General features: G+C 45.9%; 1 protein-coding gene across 1 annotated transcript; it reads left to right on the top strand.

Annotated features, from left to right (window-relative positions):
• The first annotated feature begins 2,852 nt into the window (after window positions 1–2,852).
• On the top strand, window positions 2,853–9,358 carry gja1b (gap junction protein alpha 1b). Its single transcript, XM_008296189.1, has 2 exons — window positions 2,853–2,931; window positions 5,609–9,358. The coding sequence occupies exon 2, from the start codon at window positions 5,624–5,626 to the stop codon at window positions 6,788–6,790; it is 1,167 nt and encodes a 388-aa protein (XP_008294411.1). The 5' UTR covers window positions 2,853–2,931; window positions 5,609–5,623; the 3' UTR covers window positions 6,791–9,358.
• Window positions 9,359–16,019: the final 6,661 nt, after the last annotated feature.

Genomic DNA, 16,019 nt, shown 5'->3' with positions numbered 1-16,019 from the left:
ATGTTGTTCCAGGACGTACAATGTGATGCATCACCTTCACCACCAGGTGGCGCTGTGTGTCCTGCAGTGGGACCAAAGCTACAGATGAACACACTGAGGACAAACTGTGTGTAGTACTTATCATGAAACTGACGTTAAATGATAGTAAATCTGCAGACTGTTGATGAAGAGTCACACTGTGGAGGAAGTGACGGTGTTCATGGCCCTGGTGCCTCCACCTTTACTGCTGTCCAATCCAGGTTCATTTATGTTTGGCTTTTTGGACAACAATTTAGAAAAATAAATAAATAAATTCTTTCATGTCAAAGTGAAAACAGATTTCTACAAAGTAAAGTCAATTAATGAAAAAAAAAAGACTGGATAAAGTCAAACCACCACATTTCAGAACAAGTTCTGCTCTGATTGGCTGAAAACTCTCACAGCATGAAACATGGATATTTATATCTGTGCATTTTTAAAATTGATATTTGAAATACTTGGTAACATGAATTCTTTCTTCCCTGCTTACTGTCAGCAGGTTTTGTCTGACTTTGAACTGTGAGGCTGAACACATCCTCTCAGGAACCATAAAGGTTTGAAACAAGAGTATTGGTAGAACGTTGATTAGAACACAGTTCAGGGGTTTCATAATGGTTCTCTAAACTTTAACCAGGAGATGTGTTTCTTTTGCTTGTTTGTTTTTAATATGGACATATTTTTCACTTTCAGACATGAACCAGGTTTGGAGGAGACTTGTTGAGTAGTTTTGTGTAATTTCTTAACTGTCCAGCATCATATTTGATATAAATCTGATGGACTGATACCAGCCTTTAGAGGCCGTAGTGATGCATTCAACAAGTACAACAGTTAGATTTAGACTCTGTTCTACTTGTATCAGACCCGTCTACCGATACTTTTTGTTTTTTGTGGTACAACTAGTCAAACTTGCTCAATCAGTTGTTAAAGTTCCATGAAAACAACCCAATAACTTCACATCATGATGCTGCCACCACCGTGCTTCACATCCAAACATCACATCTAGTCTGATGACTGAAAGCTTGATGTTGGTCTCCTCAGACCAGAGAACCTTCTTCCAGGTGACTTCAGAGTCTCCACATGTCTTCTGGTGAACTCTAGTCCAGATTTAATCTGAGCTTTTTCCAACAGAGTCTTTCTCTTTGTCTCCCATAAAGCTCTGATGGTGAAGAACAGAGAACAGCTGTTGTATGAACAGTCTCTAACATCTGAGCTGCTGGAGCTGGAAACTCCTTCAGAGGAGTCATAGGAGTCTTGCTGGCCTCCCTCTCTAGTCTCCTTCTTGCTCTGTGACTCAGTCTCTGAGGACGTCCTGCTCTAGTCAGATCTCCTCATGGTCCATAGTCCTTCCATGTCTTCATGATGGTTTTAACTGGACTCCAGAGATGTTCAGTAACTTGGAGATGTTCTTCTATCGTCTCCTGACTGATGCTTCTCAACAACCTTTTCCACCAGTTCTTGGAGTGTTCTTCAGTCTTCATGGTGTGGTTCTATTGAGGACTACTAAAGAGGATGAGGAGCTCAGAATCACTGCTCCTTCTCATCTAAAAGATCCAGCTGAGGTGTTCTGGACATCTGATCAGGCGACTTCCTTTGGGGGCTTTCCAGGTGCATCTAAAGGGTTAGAGACCCTGAGAGGTAGACCTAGAACTTGCTGGAGGGACAAAATACCTCATCTGGCCTGGGAACACCTTGAGATCCTCAGGAGGAACTGGACAGGAGGGGGGGTTGCCAGGAGGAAGGACATTAAGAATGACCTGCGTCACCTGCTGCATCTGCAACCTGAGCAGGAAAGGAGGGAATGTGTGGACAGCTCAAGAGTTTATGTAGAAACAGAAGTAAAATACCTGCATGCTGTACTGGAACTGAGCTGCAGGTGGATCAGTGGTTAGCATCGTGGCCTCACAGCTAGAAGGTCGCCGGTTGGCGTCCCGGTGAGGACACCCGGGATCTTCCTGCGTGGAGTCTCCATGTTCTCCCCGTGCAGCGTGGGTTCTCTCCGGGTTCTCCGGCTTCCTCCCACAGTCCAGAAACATGCTGAGGTTAATTGGTGATTGTAAATTGTCCGTAGGTGTGAATGTGAGTGTGCTTGGTTGTCTGTCTCTAAGTGTAGCCCTGTGATAGACTGGTTACCTGTCCAGGTGAACCTGCCTTCACCCTGAGTCAGCTGGGATAGGCTCCGCCCCCCATGACCCTGGTGGGGATGAAGGTGTAGAGATGATGGATGGATGTTATTTAATAATATATTACACAGTGTGGTATTTTATCATATTACTTACTGGATGATAAATTAATCTGCAAAGTCAGTACTCAGTTACTTTCTCGTACTGCTGCACAGTATCTGCAGCTGTCAGGTGAATGTAACGAAGTAGAAGTAAAAAGCAGTAAAACATGGAAATACTCAAGTAAAGTACATTAAAACAGCACTGAAGCAAATGCAGCAGTACTACAGTGGAGTAGAAATACTCCATTACATGTAAAAGTTCTGCATTCAAATCCTACCTAAGCATCATCATCACAACAGAATTCTTCAGTCCTTCACCTCCTGCAGGTATTGTCATCTCCAGCATCATGTACTTTATCGTTACATTAGTACTCTCAACCTGAAAAGTAACTAAAACTTTGAAGTACATGCAGTGGAGTATAAACCAATCACAGCTGCGCCCTGGTTCAGTACTGGAGTAACTGTACTTAGATACTGCAGGGTTAGTTAACGGTTAGTTACCGGCTCGTGAGCTGCTGGTTAACGGGCTGCTCCCTCCGTGTGGGAGTGACGTCACGGTCACGTGACGCCGCCTCTCGGTGGGTCGTCTTATAAGCGGGCCGGACCGAGTCTCCGGGTCACTCTGCTCCGGTTCGTCTGTTGGATTCAGCCCAGAGAAAGTCTTCAGGCGGACACTTCCCTGCCTCTTCCAGGTGAGTTCGTCTGGTTCTGGTTCTGCTTCTTTGCTCCAAACTTTTAGAGCCGCAGCAGAGTTTCTGCTCCGGTTCTCTGGTCCTTCAGCCCGTCTCACAGAAAACTTTACAGAGCTTCTGAACTTTTCCGTTTCTTCCTCTGAATGAGTCGCTGCCGTTTAAACCCGCAGCTGAAAGTTCGAACCGAACTTCAGCAGCTCGAAGCTCAGACGGAGAAGTTCTGTGAAGTTCGGCGGAACTTTATTTAAAGTTCTCTGATTCCGTTCGAACACAAGAACGTTTGACAGAAAACTGCTGCTTTTACACTCAGAAAGCCGACAGTTACTTTAGTTACAGTACTTAGTTACAGTACTCTAACTTTTTGTACTTCACAGAGTTACAGTACTTCATGGAGTTACTTCACAGCGCTGCAGTACTTTACGATTTCCTGTACAGAGTTACATACTTTACACAGCTGCAGTACTTAGTTACAGTTCAAAGTTACAGTACTTAGTTACAGTACTTAGTTACAGTACTTAGTTACAGTACTTTACAGACTCAGCGTTGGTTGTTCTCAGCAGGTTGCTGCTCGTCTATTGTTCTGCTTTGTCTGGTTTTCACCGAGTCAGTCATGTAGAAAGTGGCGGGAGGTTCTCTGTCTGGTACCAGAACAACCTAAGGTTCTCTGTCTGGTACCAGCAGAAGAAGCTGATCCGAGTCCCGGTTCTGTAGGTGCTTTGTCAGTAGCCTGAAGGTTAAAGTTCTGAGCTGTTCTTTGAGCAGACCTGCTGGAACCTTGAAGCCCTCGTGAGCCCGGTTCATGTGCAGCAGCTCGAACTGATTTAATCAACGGGTTTCTCTGAATAAAGCAGCTCGCTGCTCTCAGGGTTCTCCGAGCCTCTTGCTGAACCTTCTGTGGAAACATTGGAGCTGTTTCAGAGGCCTGCTGACGTCTCCATCGAACTGGACCGATTTAATATTTCACATCCTCGGCTACAGCTGGCAGGATTCATCCATGACATGTTCAATATTCAAATTGTTAAAAAGTCCAAATTCTCTGAGTGAAACCACGTTCTCGTGTTCTGGTTCATGTCAAAGCGAGTGTTTCTCTCAGAGGGAGAATCTACTGGACTGGATGCTGTGGGTTCACTCCTGGGTTCTGTCCTCTGTGACACTAAGCTGAACATCTTTGGACTAAACGAGACATTTGAGGAACTCTGATCCTCATTTTTACTGTTTTCTGACATTTTACAGACAAACAGCTGCTGGATCCTGTCAGAACACGTTGGTCTAACTGTGGCTGTCTTATGGGAATAAAAGCTGAGTGGGTTTGGGTTCGGTCTAACTGAACCAGTTCAGAACCTCTTGGGACTGAACTGACCTCAGTGTGTTGGCTTCAGTCTGAACTGTTTCATCTGGAGGTTCTGTCCATGTTCTCTTCTGCAGCTTTGTGTCCTGATTTATTCCCTCAGGAGTTTGAACACTGAGGCAGCTGAAGCTCCATAAAACACTTCCAGACTCTGACTGTCCAGGTGTTGGATCGTCACCAGGGAGTGAAGTGATCAGTCTGATGAAGGCTGAGAAAAACAGCAGATTAGTTTGCAGGAGTCTCTTTGAAACTCTGGAAATATTCGTCATGAAACAGTTCCTTTGTCTTAAAACACACTGATTTTTCAAAAAAGGCCCAAAACCTCATCTGACACATTGTGAAGAAGGTTTGGAGAATATCTCCGGATGGATCCTGTGTTTTTAAAGCAGCATGAGCAGTTTTCTGATGAGCTTCAGTAGGTCAGGATGTTTGAACTTTCCACTCAGAGCAGATAGAACAACCTGATGAGCTTCAGCTTCCTTCAAGTCACTTTAATCAAAAACACTTTTTCTGACACATGCTCGAAGCTCGTTACAGATTTTCTTAACGTGTCCGTTTTCATTCCATATTTTCACATCAGTGTTGCATAAAAGTGTTTTCTGTCCCTGATCTCAGTAATTGGATTAACTCATGTTGTGCGTCATGAAACATTTCGTTTTGTCTCCTTCAGTCTCGGAGCTGTTTGATCACGAGCTGACGAATGCTGAAGGACTTCTCTAAACACCAAACCTGCTCTTTCACATGTGTTTCATTCTTTATTGATCAGAACAGCGTCTGTACCACCTGAATACAAACACTAGAGATAGTCCTGCACATGAACACTTTCTCAGCAACAGGAGACTTAACTGTGGTCACTGATGAATCCTCAGATGTTCTCTGTTCTGTGGAAAAGCTGTGAAGCTGCTGTGAAACGCTGATGGACTCCTCTGAGCTGAACCATGATCAGCCTGCTGACCTCCATCAGGGAGATGAAACTCAACAAAGTCGTCTGAAACACCGGCTGCCTCGTTCTCATGTTAAAGGTTTCTGATGTAAACCCAGCATAAGGAGCTTTGGGTTTATTTATTTGGACAGTTTGCCTTTAATAGACTCACTGCTGTCCAGAACCGTTTGTGTCTCTGGAATCAGAACCAGGGATCAAGCGTACGAACACCAGGTATAATGCTGTTCTGGGCTGATGTTTGTTGCATTAGCTAATTGTTCTGCACATTTCCCCACTGTGGGATTAATCGTGGGCTTATCGTATCGTATCGTAATTAAACTGCTGAACTGTTAAACTGTTGATCCGTTGTGAACAGAACCAGCTGAACTTTGCCTCTCTGTCCACAGCTAACCTCCCTCAGAATGGGTGACTGGAGTGCTCTGGGTCGTCTGCTGGACAAGGTCCAGGCCTACTCGACCGCCGGAGGGAAGGTGTGGCTGTCGGTGCTCTTCATCTTCAGGATCCTGGTTCTGGGGACGGCGGTGGAGTCGGCCTGGGGCGACGAGCAGTCGGCCTTCAAATGTAACACGCAGCAGCCCGGTTGTGAGAACGTCTGCTACGACAAGTCCTTCCCCATCTCCCACGTTCGCTTCTGGGTGCTGCAGATCATCTTTGTGTCGACGCCCACGCTGCTCTACCTGGCTCATGTCTTCTACCTGAACCGGAAGGAGCAAAAACTCAACCGGAAGGAGGAGGAGCTTAAAGCCGTGCAGAACGACGGCGCCGACGTCGACATACCGCTGAAGAAGATCGAGATGAAAAAGCTGAAATACGGCATCGAGGAGCACGGCAAAGTGAAGATGAAAGGAGCGCTGCTGAGAACTTACATCGTTAGCATCTTCTTCAAGTCCATGTTCGAGGTGGGCTTCCTGGTGATCCAGTGGTACATGTACGGCTTCAGCCTGTCAGCCGTCTACACCTGCGAGAGGTCTCCGTGTCCACACAGAGTGGACTGCTTCCTGTCCCGGCCCACCGAGAAGACCGTCTTCATCATCTTCATGCTGGTGGTGTCTCTGGTGTCGCTGCTGCTCAACATCATCGAGCTGTTCTACGTCTTCTTCAAGCGGATCAAGGACCGAGTGAAGGGCAAACAGCAGCCGACACTGTACCCGAGTGGCGGCACGCTAAGCCCCACCCCCAAAGATCTGTCCTCCACCAAGTACGCCTACTACAACGGCTGCTCGTCGCCCACCGCTCCGCTGTCGCCCATGTCGCCGCCAGGCTACAAGCTGGCCACCGGGGAGCGGGGAACTGGCTCCTGCCGAAACTATAATAAGCAGGCCAACGAGCAGAACTGGGCAAACTACTCCACAGAGCAGAACCGGCTGGGCCAGAACGGGGGAGGAAGCACTATTTCAAACTCCCACGCACAAGCCTTTGATTTCCCCGACGACACCCACGAGCATAAGAAACTGTCCTCGTCAGCGGGACACGAGCTGCAGCCGCTGGCGCTGATGGACGCCAGGCCCTGCAGCCGGGCCAGCAGCCGCATGAGCAGCCGGGCCAGGCCGGACGACCTGGACGTCTAAACCGAGGCTCCTCCCTCCACCTCCGCTGGCTGCGGCCGGCGAATCAGGAAACACTTGATCACATGGTTCATCAGAGGTGGGACTAACCTCAGTCTTCAGTAGAAACTCTTAGTTGGTCAAAGAGACGCTAAACCTGCTCGGTAACACTGTCAAGGTACAACATCTGTAGCTTTAGTGGCCTTAACCCACCTGTAAGAAACAACACCGGACCAGGACAAGAACCAGAACCAGGTCCAACAGGGACACCCCTTAGAACTAGATCCAGGTCCAACAGGGACGCACCTTAGATTTAGAACAAGGTCTATTAGGGACTCCACTTAGAACGAGTCCAACAGGGATGCTCCTTAGAACCAGAACCAGGTCCAACAGGGATGCTCCTTAGAACCTAAACAAGGGTCTAACAGAGAACCTCATTGGTTCCCTGACTGACTGACTGACTGACTGACTGACTGACTGGGTTTTAACTTGCTGAGGTTCTATATTCGGTTCTGTTCTGTTTGTTAGTTCTTTTTCCAGCAGCTTTACAACAGAGTGTCTCCTTTACGGTCCAACAGGTTCTTTAATAACTGTTCTCCATTGGTAAGCACTGATCAGAGGTCCAAACCTGCAAATCTAAATCCCCTAAACTAAACTGATCTAATCTAAACTAGTCCAAACTAAGTTAAACTATCTGGTCCAGGTTCGGGAAGCATCTCCATGAGAATCAAGAACGCTGAGTTTGGATCGAGGATAAATTCTGCTGCGTTCAAGTTGGTTTGTCGCCCCAAAGACGTGTTTCTGCAGAACTAAGCTGCAGCTCAGCACATCACAGCAGGTCCAATCAGAACCAGTTTTATCTGTAGCTCGGCTCATGTTAGGCTGTTGTCACTGCAGGGTGCTGAACGCGTGTTCCAACCAGCAGAACCGTCCCTGTGGAACCTGTTGCCGGGCTGGTTCGGTTCTTCTGAGCAGTCGTGAGCTGCTGCACGGTTCTTAGTGCTGATTGGTTAGACTCAGAAGACAGATGCTGATTGGTTCGACTCCGTCCGGTCACTGCTTGTTCTGGTCTCTGAGTTGATGTTGGAGCTGTTGGACCTGCAGTGGAACCAGAAACACTGAAAGGTTCCCTTCAGCTCCAGTCTGAACAGCTGATCTGTTGTTTTTCAGATTTCAGGACAGGATTTAATACAAATGTGAGATCTAAAGATCAACGACTAATTGATTAGTCATCAGCTTTTAAATTGATCTCTATCCACGCTGACCAATCAGTGGGAGTCATTTTAAGTTCTGATTCAGTGGATGTGTTCTGGGTTCTTCCTCTGTGACACTAAACTGAACGTCTTCGGACTAAACACGACGTTTGAGGAACTCTGATCCTCATTTTCTGACGTTTTAGGCCAAACAGCTGATTGATTGATCCAGAAAGCGACGAGTCCTGGTGTGGCGGGTTATGGGACACTCTGTTCTAAAGCTGGTGAACAGCACACGATCAGAACCAGCAGGACGGGTCAGGGTTTGTAGATGGAAATCTGCGCTGCTCCTACAGTTTGCTGGTGTGTCAGACATGATTAATCCATTTCTTCTCGTTTCCACTGACGTCACGTTTGAAGTCAGACAGTTTGTGTTGCAGAGCGTCCATCCCTCCCTGCAGGTGACCTACAGAAGGCTTCATTACGTTCCTGTTCGTATTTATTGCCTGGCATCAACCACTAAGAGCAACAATTGACTACTATCCAGTATCTCAAAGAAACATCTTCCATCAGCTCCCCACAAACTGTGTATTTATTGACAGTCTTTCTATTGTTTCTTGTGTAAGTTTATCAGTCAGCATGGACTGTTATTTCCTGAGAAACTTTGAATTTGTGTTGCTGTTGTGTTTTCATTGTGTGTGAACGTGGCAGGAGACGGTTCGGCTGATCTGTCTGTTTGTGGCTTCATTCAGAAAGGCTTTATCAGTGCATTCGATGAGCTCTTTCTCCTTCTTCATCTCCTGAGAGAAACGCAGCAGAGTGATGATTTTCGTATTTGAGTGAGTGATTTTTTTTGTTCTGTAGGTTTTGTTTTGTCTTTCAGACTCGATGTAACCGTTGCTGCTTGAGAAATAGATATGTAGTACTGTAAATCAAGCTAACTGTGTCACAATAAAAATGTGAGTTTTTAGAAGACTGCTTATAGATCTGGACTAATATTTAGTCACTTATATGAAATGTATGCCGATGTAGCTCCACCTCTACAAACACTAGAATCAATCTCAATTTGGACTTCTTCTGTTTTTGTTGTAATGTTTGAACTTGTTTTGTCGGTACTTACAGATGTCATGGATCTTTCGGCTACAATGGCATTTGCACTGAGACGTTGGTGATAGATAGAGATGTAATATGATTCACACAGTCAGTGGTTCAAGAGTTTTCTGATAGACATGTTACTAATTTATTTTATAACAGAAATCACTACAGTGCATAATATCAGTGACCGGTTGAGAACGGAGGAGATCCACTGTTGTACAGTGTCAGTGCATGATGGCAAAGAGAACTCATTCATTGTATCTGTGAAAAGCTATTTTAACCAATAAATATTTTTCTGTCTTAACCACTGACTGACTTCTTTCATTTCATCAGGCAGTAAAACTAAAGCTCATTTTAGTTTCAGTTCTTCTGCCACCGTTTGTCTAAATAACATTAAAAACCGGTGACACACACACACACATATATATATATATATATAACAGTCAAATTACAGTTTAATACTCTACATGTATTTCTAGGAAAAAACACAACTAATGCCAATTAACAGAAAAGACATTTGGATTATGTAATTTATGTAATTTTACACAAATTTGTTTGGTAGATGTATAATTACAGACAAAATGTTAATCCATGTGTTCTCATCAGCGTGTAAGAGCTACAAGCATCATCAGTAATCTGTCAAAATACAGTTTTATCTGTAAATATACCATTTATAAATCCATCTGTCTCTCTGTCTAGTTATGGATGGATGGATAGATGGATAGATGGATAGATGGATAGATGGATAGATGGATAGATGGATGGATAGATGGATAGATGGATAGATAGATGGATAGATGGATAGATAGATAGATAGATAGATAGATAGATGGATAGATGGATAGATAGATAGATAGATAGATGGATAGATGGATAGATAGATGGATAGATGGATAGATAGATAGATAGATGGATAGATGGATAGATGGATAGATAGATAGATAGATGGATAGATGGATAGATAGATGGATAGATGGATAGATGGATAGATAGACCAGAGTTCACTCTGGTGGATTTCTGTGAAAAGTCTTTTGAACTTGCACCAAACACTCCAAACTTTCATTCAGAACCACCAAAGCAACCTCAATAACTGCAGGAAGACTAAACATGACAAAATGATCCAAATCAGAGAGATGCTGATTCAGACTAATGATATTACACACATAACAATGATAATAATCATAGGAGGGCATGATCCTAACCCTACCCCACAGATGATCCGTGCAGGTGCTACAGGTCACCACACGTTCTGCACTCGTTTGTTCCAGCTGCTGGTTTTTGAACAGAACAAGTTCTTCTGTTAAAAGAGCGTTTTCTGCACGTTCTCCAGCAGAATGCAGCTGAATCAGGAGCTTCTCAGCTCAAAGACAACAAACTAAAGTTTCAACACCGGCGTCTTCATCAGTCTGGACCTGAACCAGAAAGATTGAGCCTGAACCAGCTGAACAGGGATTCACATCCACTGAACGACCGGTCAGAGGACGGGCGTCGCCAGAGTCCACTTTAGTCTTTATATGTAGTCATTGTACAATCAAAGGTCACCAGCGGTTCTGTGGCTTCATTGTTGAATGAACAGCAACAGAAGTGCAGTTGGACCTTCTCACATCAGCACCGAACCTTCTCATTTAGGACGTCTGACTGTCTGAACGTCACCTTTTCTGTCAGCTTTCACAAATGTTGTTTTCTGAACACATGATGTAAATGAATGTGAACAGAAATAAAGCTGCAGGTAAAAGTTTGGTTGAAGGCAGCTTCTCCTTCTTCAGATCTGTTGGAATTAGTGTTTGTTAGCAGATGCTGCAGTTCCCAGATGTTCCCTAAACGTCTCACTGGTCTCCATCAGTTACAGCTCAGAGACAAAACTTTGGTTTAAACAAAAGGAGCTGTGATGTCACATTTACCTGAAACCAGGTGAGCTGATCCAGCTGTTGATGTCTGAGTGCATATACTTTATATATCATATAGATATCATCAGCTTTCTGCACTTTGTTTCACCACCAACAGGAATGGAGCTTGCTCTGCTCCAGCATGTTGGACGTCTCCTCAGTCGGTGTTTTTCGGCTGCAGCGCCACATTCCAGTCATGCCAGCTGCCACAGAACATTACTGACCGCTCTGCTGCTCGGAAACACTTCCACCACAATAAGAACATTTCGATGTGTCAACAAGGCAGTTTACTGCAACCTGCAGCAGCTCTGAAGGCTCCACTGCCCTCAGCCTCACCCAGCAGCCACCAGCACGTCAACATCAGCACCTTCAGGGCTTTGTTCTCATTTACAGAACCCTCGGGTCTCTGAGCGGTGGCTTAGGTTCGGGTTCGCGGTTCTACCTGCACACAACCACGCTGGCCTTCATACAAACACATTTCATTTTACGATGAGAGTTTTTCTGCCCTCACTGCTGTAACATTAGTGGAGGATTGCATCATGTGCTTAGAAAAGAGGAAACTGGGTCCAGCTGAAGCTGCCAACCCTCCTGAGCACACAGAGCGGTTCTGATCCACAACAGGCGAGCGGTCGAGGTGCTCGTCCTGCAGCGTGCTGTACCTTTGATTAAAGCTTCCGTGAGACTCGGTTAAATTTCATAATAAGAAAGGACGCAGCCCTTTTTCACTTCTCCAAGTTTCCAATTTAATCTTTCCACAGCACTAAATCAAACCACATGTTGCAGCGCTGCAGCTCTGGACCACATGTGGCTCCGAGCTGGAGCAGCGAGGAGCGTTTGGGACGCTCAGCCTCCATTAATGAGATTCTCATTACAGTTTCTGTAAACTTACAACAGCTTCAGAGCTGTCAGAGGGACTTATGCCATCAGCAGGTTTTACACCAGCATTCATCTCAGCTCAGGCCACAGAAACATTACAAACCCAGAAGAGCAGAACCTGAGGATCAGAGCAGGTTCCAGCACTAAGCTTGGATTTTGCTGCCTGACAGGGACATGATGTCAGAACGCTACCGTGCTGCAGGAGAACTTAGAGTCCAGCTACAGTCCAGTCCCACAGCAGAAATCCAGACTTCAGCAGCACAAAGCCAAAAAGATGCTCAGCAGCTCTTCAGTTCAAGGCCGATCATCAGGAGGTTTCCTGCTGAGAAGTTAGACTCTGAAGGAATCATCTCACAGCAGATCCTCCTGCTGCTGCGCTTTAAACAGTCAAACAGAAGTCCAGCTTCCACCTTCTTCACCTTCATTATCTTATGAAAATACTGGAACTGAGATGTTATGTCTGGTTCTAAGGAGCATGAATTACTGACTTGGTCAAAGTCAGAATGTGAACCTGGTCCAGGAGGGGTTCTGGTCAGAGATCCTCCAGCTGATCGGCCTTGTTGTTCCTTCTATTTACAGACATTACAGCACGACTGAGCAGTGGAGCTGAAGTCAGAATGATCCGCCTTCTACACTGAAACGCTGAAACAAGTGAGAGGAGGGAGGCTGGAAGTGTTTCCAAGGATAATGTTGTTCTGCTGAGGTGGACGTGCTGCCTGGATGTGATGAGTTCATGAACACTCAGACAGTTGAAACCACGCGGCGCTCAGCTCAAGCTAAAAGCTCAGAGTCAGTTCTCTGAAACTTTCTAATCGGGATGTTCAGACTGGGAGCAGCTGCAGAGAGCTTTGATGTCCATCAGCAGAACAAAGGCAGCGATCCATCACAGGTTCAGGAACCATGATGTTCTGATGTCCGCTGAAGGTTCTGATAGCTGCTGAGCTCAGATTAAGAAGCTCCAACGTTTCTGCTCACTGTGGCTTTAAAACCTGCTGAACACACTCCACATCCTCTTCCTCATGTGGCTGAAGTGGTGTCACTACGTTGATCAATCTGTGGCTCAGTTTGGTGGATTTGCTTCATTTTAAAGTGTCCATAAACTCTGCAGCTGCACGTTTCCTCTGAAACCACCACAGCTGAGGATCTGGGTCTGAAGTCAGACTTGTGTTCACACTCCATCAGACCCCGGCTAAAGACAGGAACACTGACCCAAAGCTCTGCCATGTTCAGGTGCTGAGTCCAAAGTAAAGCCTCTACAAACGTGAGAAGCTCACAGATTTACTGCTTCTTCTGTGAAAACAAATCGTTTTTCTTTGTGGACCAGTGCAGCTGTCGGACATGGTTGTGGAGACTGACTTCATGAGATGAGTCAGGAAAGTTCTGGTTTCTATTCTGGGCATGAGAACACAGATTGAAGTGAACCTGGACTTAAAGGTTCTGCTTCTTACTGTTTAGCAGCCAGATCTGTTTCCATCAGAGGTCTGGTTTTATAGCTCACACTGAAGTCTTGAGCAGGATAGAACTGTGACGGTGGTGTAACTGGGTCAGACACAGGTTCAGGTTCTGTATCTTAGTGTTCTATAAGCTCAGCGAGCACATATCAGTGTGTATTAGCAGAATGAATGGAGGCTGTTTGCTCTGCTGTCAGAATAAGCTTCTTATCACGTCCAGCAGCTGAAGGCTGAATTTCTGCATGTCTGACAAACACACAAACACAATAGTCGCTGCATGTTCGACCCGCCAGCAAAGAGCCCGACCACACATCCCTACACTAAGGACGGAGGTCTGTGATGGACGTCAGATCAAACCTCACATGTTTAAAGTTCTCAGTCAATCAGAACCACCAACATCTGTTTCAGCGTCTGTCCACTGGGGGCGCAATCAGCAGAAACTAGCTTTTGTCTCCATGAAGCAAAGTGCATGTCTAAGTGCTGTTGGGACACGTGGCCCGGTATCTGTCACTACTCTGTAGTTTTTATCTGTATTTCAGTATTTCAGTGTTGGTGACTCATCTTACAGCCAATGAAACGCTTTCTTGAATTATTCTGTCCTTCTGCAGGTTCCTGCCAGAAACAGCAGAAACACAGGATCTGCAAACCAACCAGCAGTTCTGGACCATCTCTGTAGTTGTTGGTTAAGAGTTGGAGCTGGTTTGACTGATGGGTCAGGGTTCTGGTCTAGCAGTAGCTCTGATCGCTGAGGAAATACTGTGGCTGCTTACATTTAATAAAAACCTTTTAAAGGTTTTCTGTGGTCTGAAGAGCTGTCAGATGTTCACCAAATGTGCAGAAGACCATCTTCACCTGGATCCTGTCAGGTGTAGGTCTGAGCAATAAATCGCTGTTTTGACACTTAATACGATGAGAGAAGTGTCGAGGGTTAACCTTAACCCTCTACTGAACTAACCTGAACCCGAACCCGAACCCGTGGGTATGTTTGATGACAACATCTGAAGCTTCACATCAGTCAGTTAGAACTGGAGAGGAACCTGATGACTTAAAGTCCACGTAGTTGCTTTGAGTTCTTCTTCCTCCTGGTTTTCTCTGAGCCTGTTACCAGCTGCTGGTCCAGGTTCTGGTTCTGTACAAACACTGTTCTGGTGGTTCAGTTGCTGCATCAGACTCAGCATGGCAGCGAGGTGCAGCAGGATGTTCTGTCTGCTGCAGGTCCTCTCCCTGGATGGAGGCTGAAGGTGCATCCAGCATTCTCCTCCTCCACCGTCTGTGTCTCACAGCAGACAACAACAACCTACTGCACTGAAACTGAAACTGAAAGTTCTGTGAAGTTCTGGATGGAGCAGTCAGGCAGCCAGTTGGTTTTTCTTTTGGTGGATTTTCTATTTTGTTCACTGTGTTTGTCTCCCTGCTGCAAATGTCCCATCGTCACTAACAGAAGCTGCATCCTCCACGTAGCGCCGCCTGTGATTGGTCTGAAGAATACAAACAACCACGGATCTCCTCCAGCAGGTCTGAGTGCAGCAGACCGCTCTGGTCCAGACTCAGCGGTCCTGTTCCCCACCGGGGCTCAGGAGCAAACAGAAAGCTGCATCCTTCTTTGTAAAGCAGGAGTTCAGGCTGACTGGAGGTTTCTCAGGTGTACCTAATAAAGCGGACTGTAAAACCAGCAGCACAGATCTGAGAATGTGAGCAGCAGCATTTAGCGTGGGGACCAAAGCGAGCATGTTCCACCAGCAGAGCCAGAGTGTTTGTTCTGCTCAGACCCTGGAAAGTGTGACTCATCACCAATAAATTTGTAGAAATGCTCTCAAACAAATAAACTTGTTTTTGAAGTTAATGCTTCAGAAACTTTAACTTGCACAGTAGCCAAAGTTTGCTCTGAATGTTTTCAGATTCAGGCCTCGCAGTTAAACTGCTCTTCAAACGGTTCTCATCTCTAGAACCCACCCAGCTCCTGTGGAACCACAACAAGAACCGCAACCATCCAACAAAACATTTAAAGACACGTCAGGTGAGTTTCACTGTGTTCTGGGGGTTCTCACAAAGCTGTGTGTCCAGAACCTGAAGAACCAGAACCAGCAGGTCACACAGTCCAGTTTGACTGCAGCTGGTTCTGGTTCTGGCCTCCATCCTCCAGGTGAGGCAGATCCGTTTCAGTGAGATCACTCAGAAAAGTGTGATCTTTATTCCCAAATATGTTGTGAGGTCACAGTTCAGCTCCACCTGAGATGAATATGAATCATAAGACGATGATGTGGTAACGTTCAGCATCTTAATGGCTTTAAGAGGAGATGAAGTCACTAATGAGACAAATCAAACACACGCTGGAAGCTCTGAGGAGCAGCATTACGGCGCAGCAGGTGGATGTTCATGACGAATCCACTGGAAAAGAAACATCAGCCTCAGTTCTACATGAACTCTGTTTACATCCAGCTCAGGCCTCAGAACACGCCACCATCACCTGGGTTCTGCTGGGATGGTTCTGATCCACCTTCATGTGGAGGATCGTCACGGTGACCAGAGGAGGGTCAGTGGTTACCATGGTTATCACCCACAAACCAAACAATGGAACCGATGCTTCACCCCAGGTTCTGCTCCCGAGTCACGGTGGTTCTGCTGCGTTCCTCTGAAGTCCATCATTGTTCTGGATGTTAAAGTTTTCCATGAATGTCTTTAAACTGTTTCAACAGAACCCTCATCTGCACCAAACAGGTTCTGTTAGAACAAGACAGCACAATGGTTCTGT

The sequence above is a fragment of the Stegastes partitus genome, unplaced genomic scaffold, assembly GCF_000690725.1.
Source record: "Stegastes partitus isolate 25-593 unplaced genomic scaffold, Stegastes_partitus-1.0.2 Scaffold1109, whole genome shotgun sequence".
Lineage (NCBI taxonomy): Eukaryota > Metazoa > Chordata > Actinopteri > Pomacentridae > Stegastes > Stegastes partitus.
Note: the sequence above shows the minus strand (reverse complement) of the source record. Positions and strands in the feature narration are given on the sequence as shown.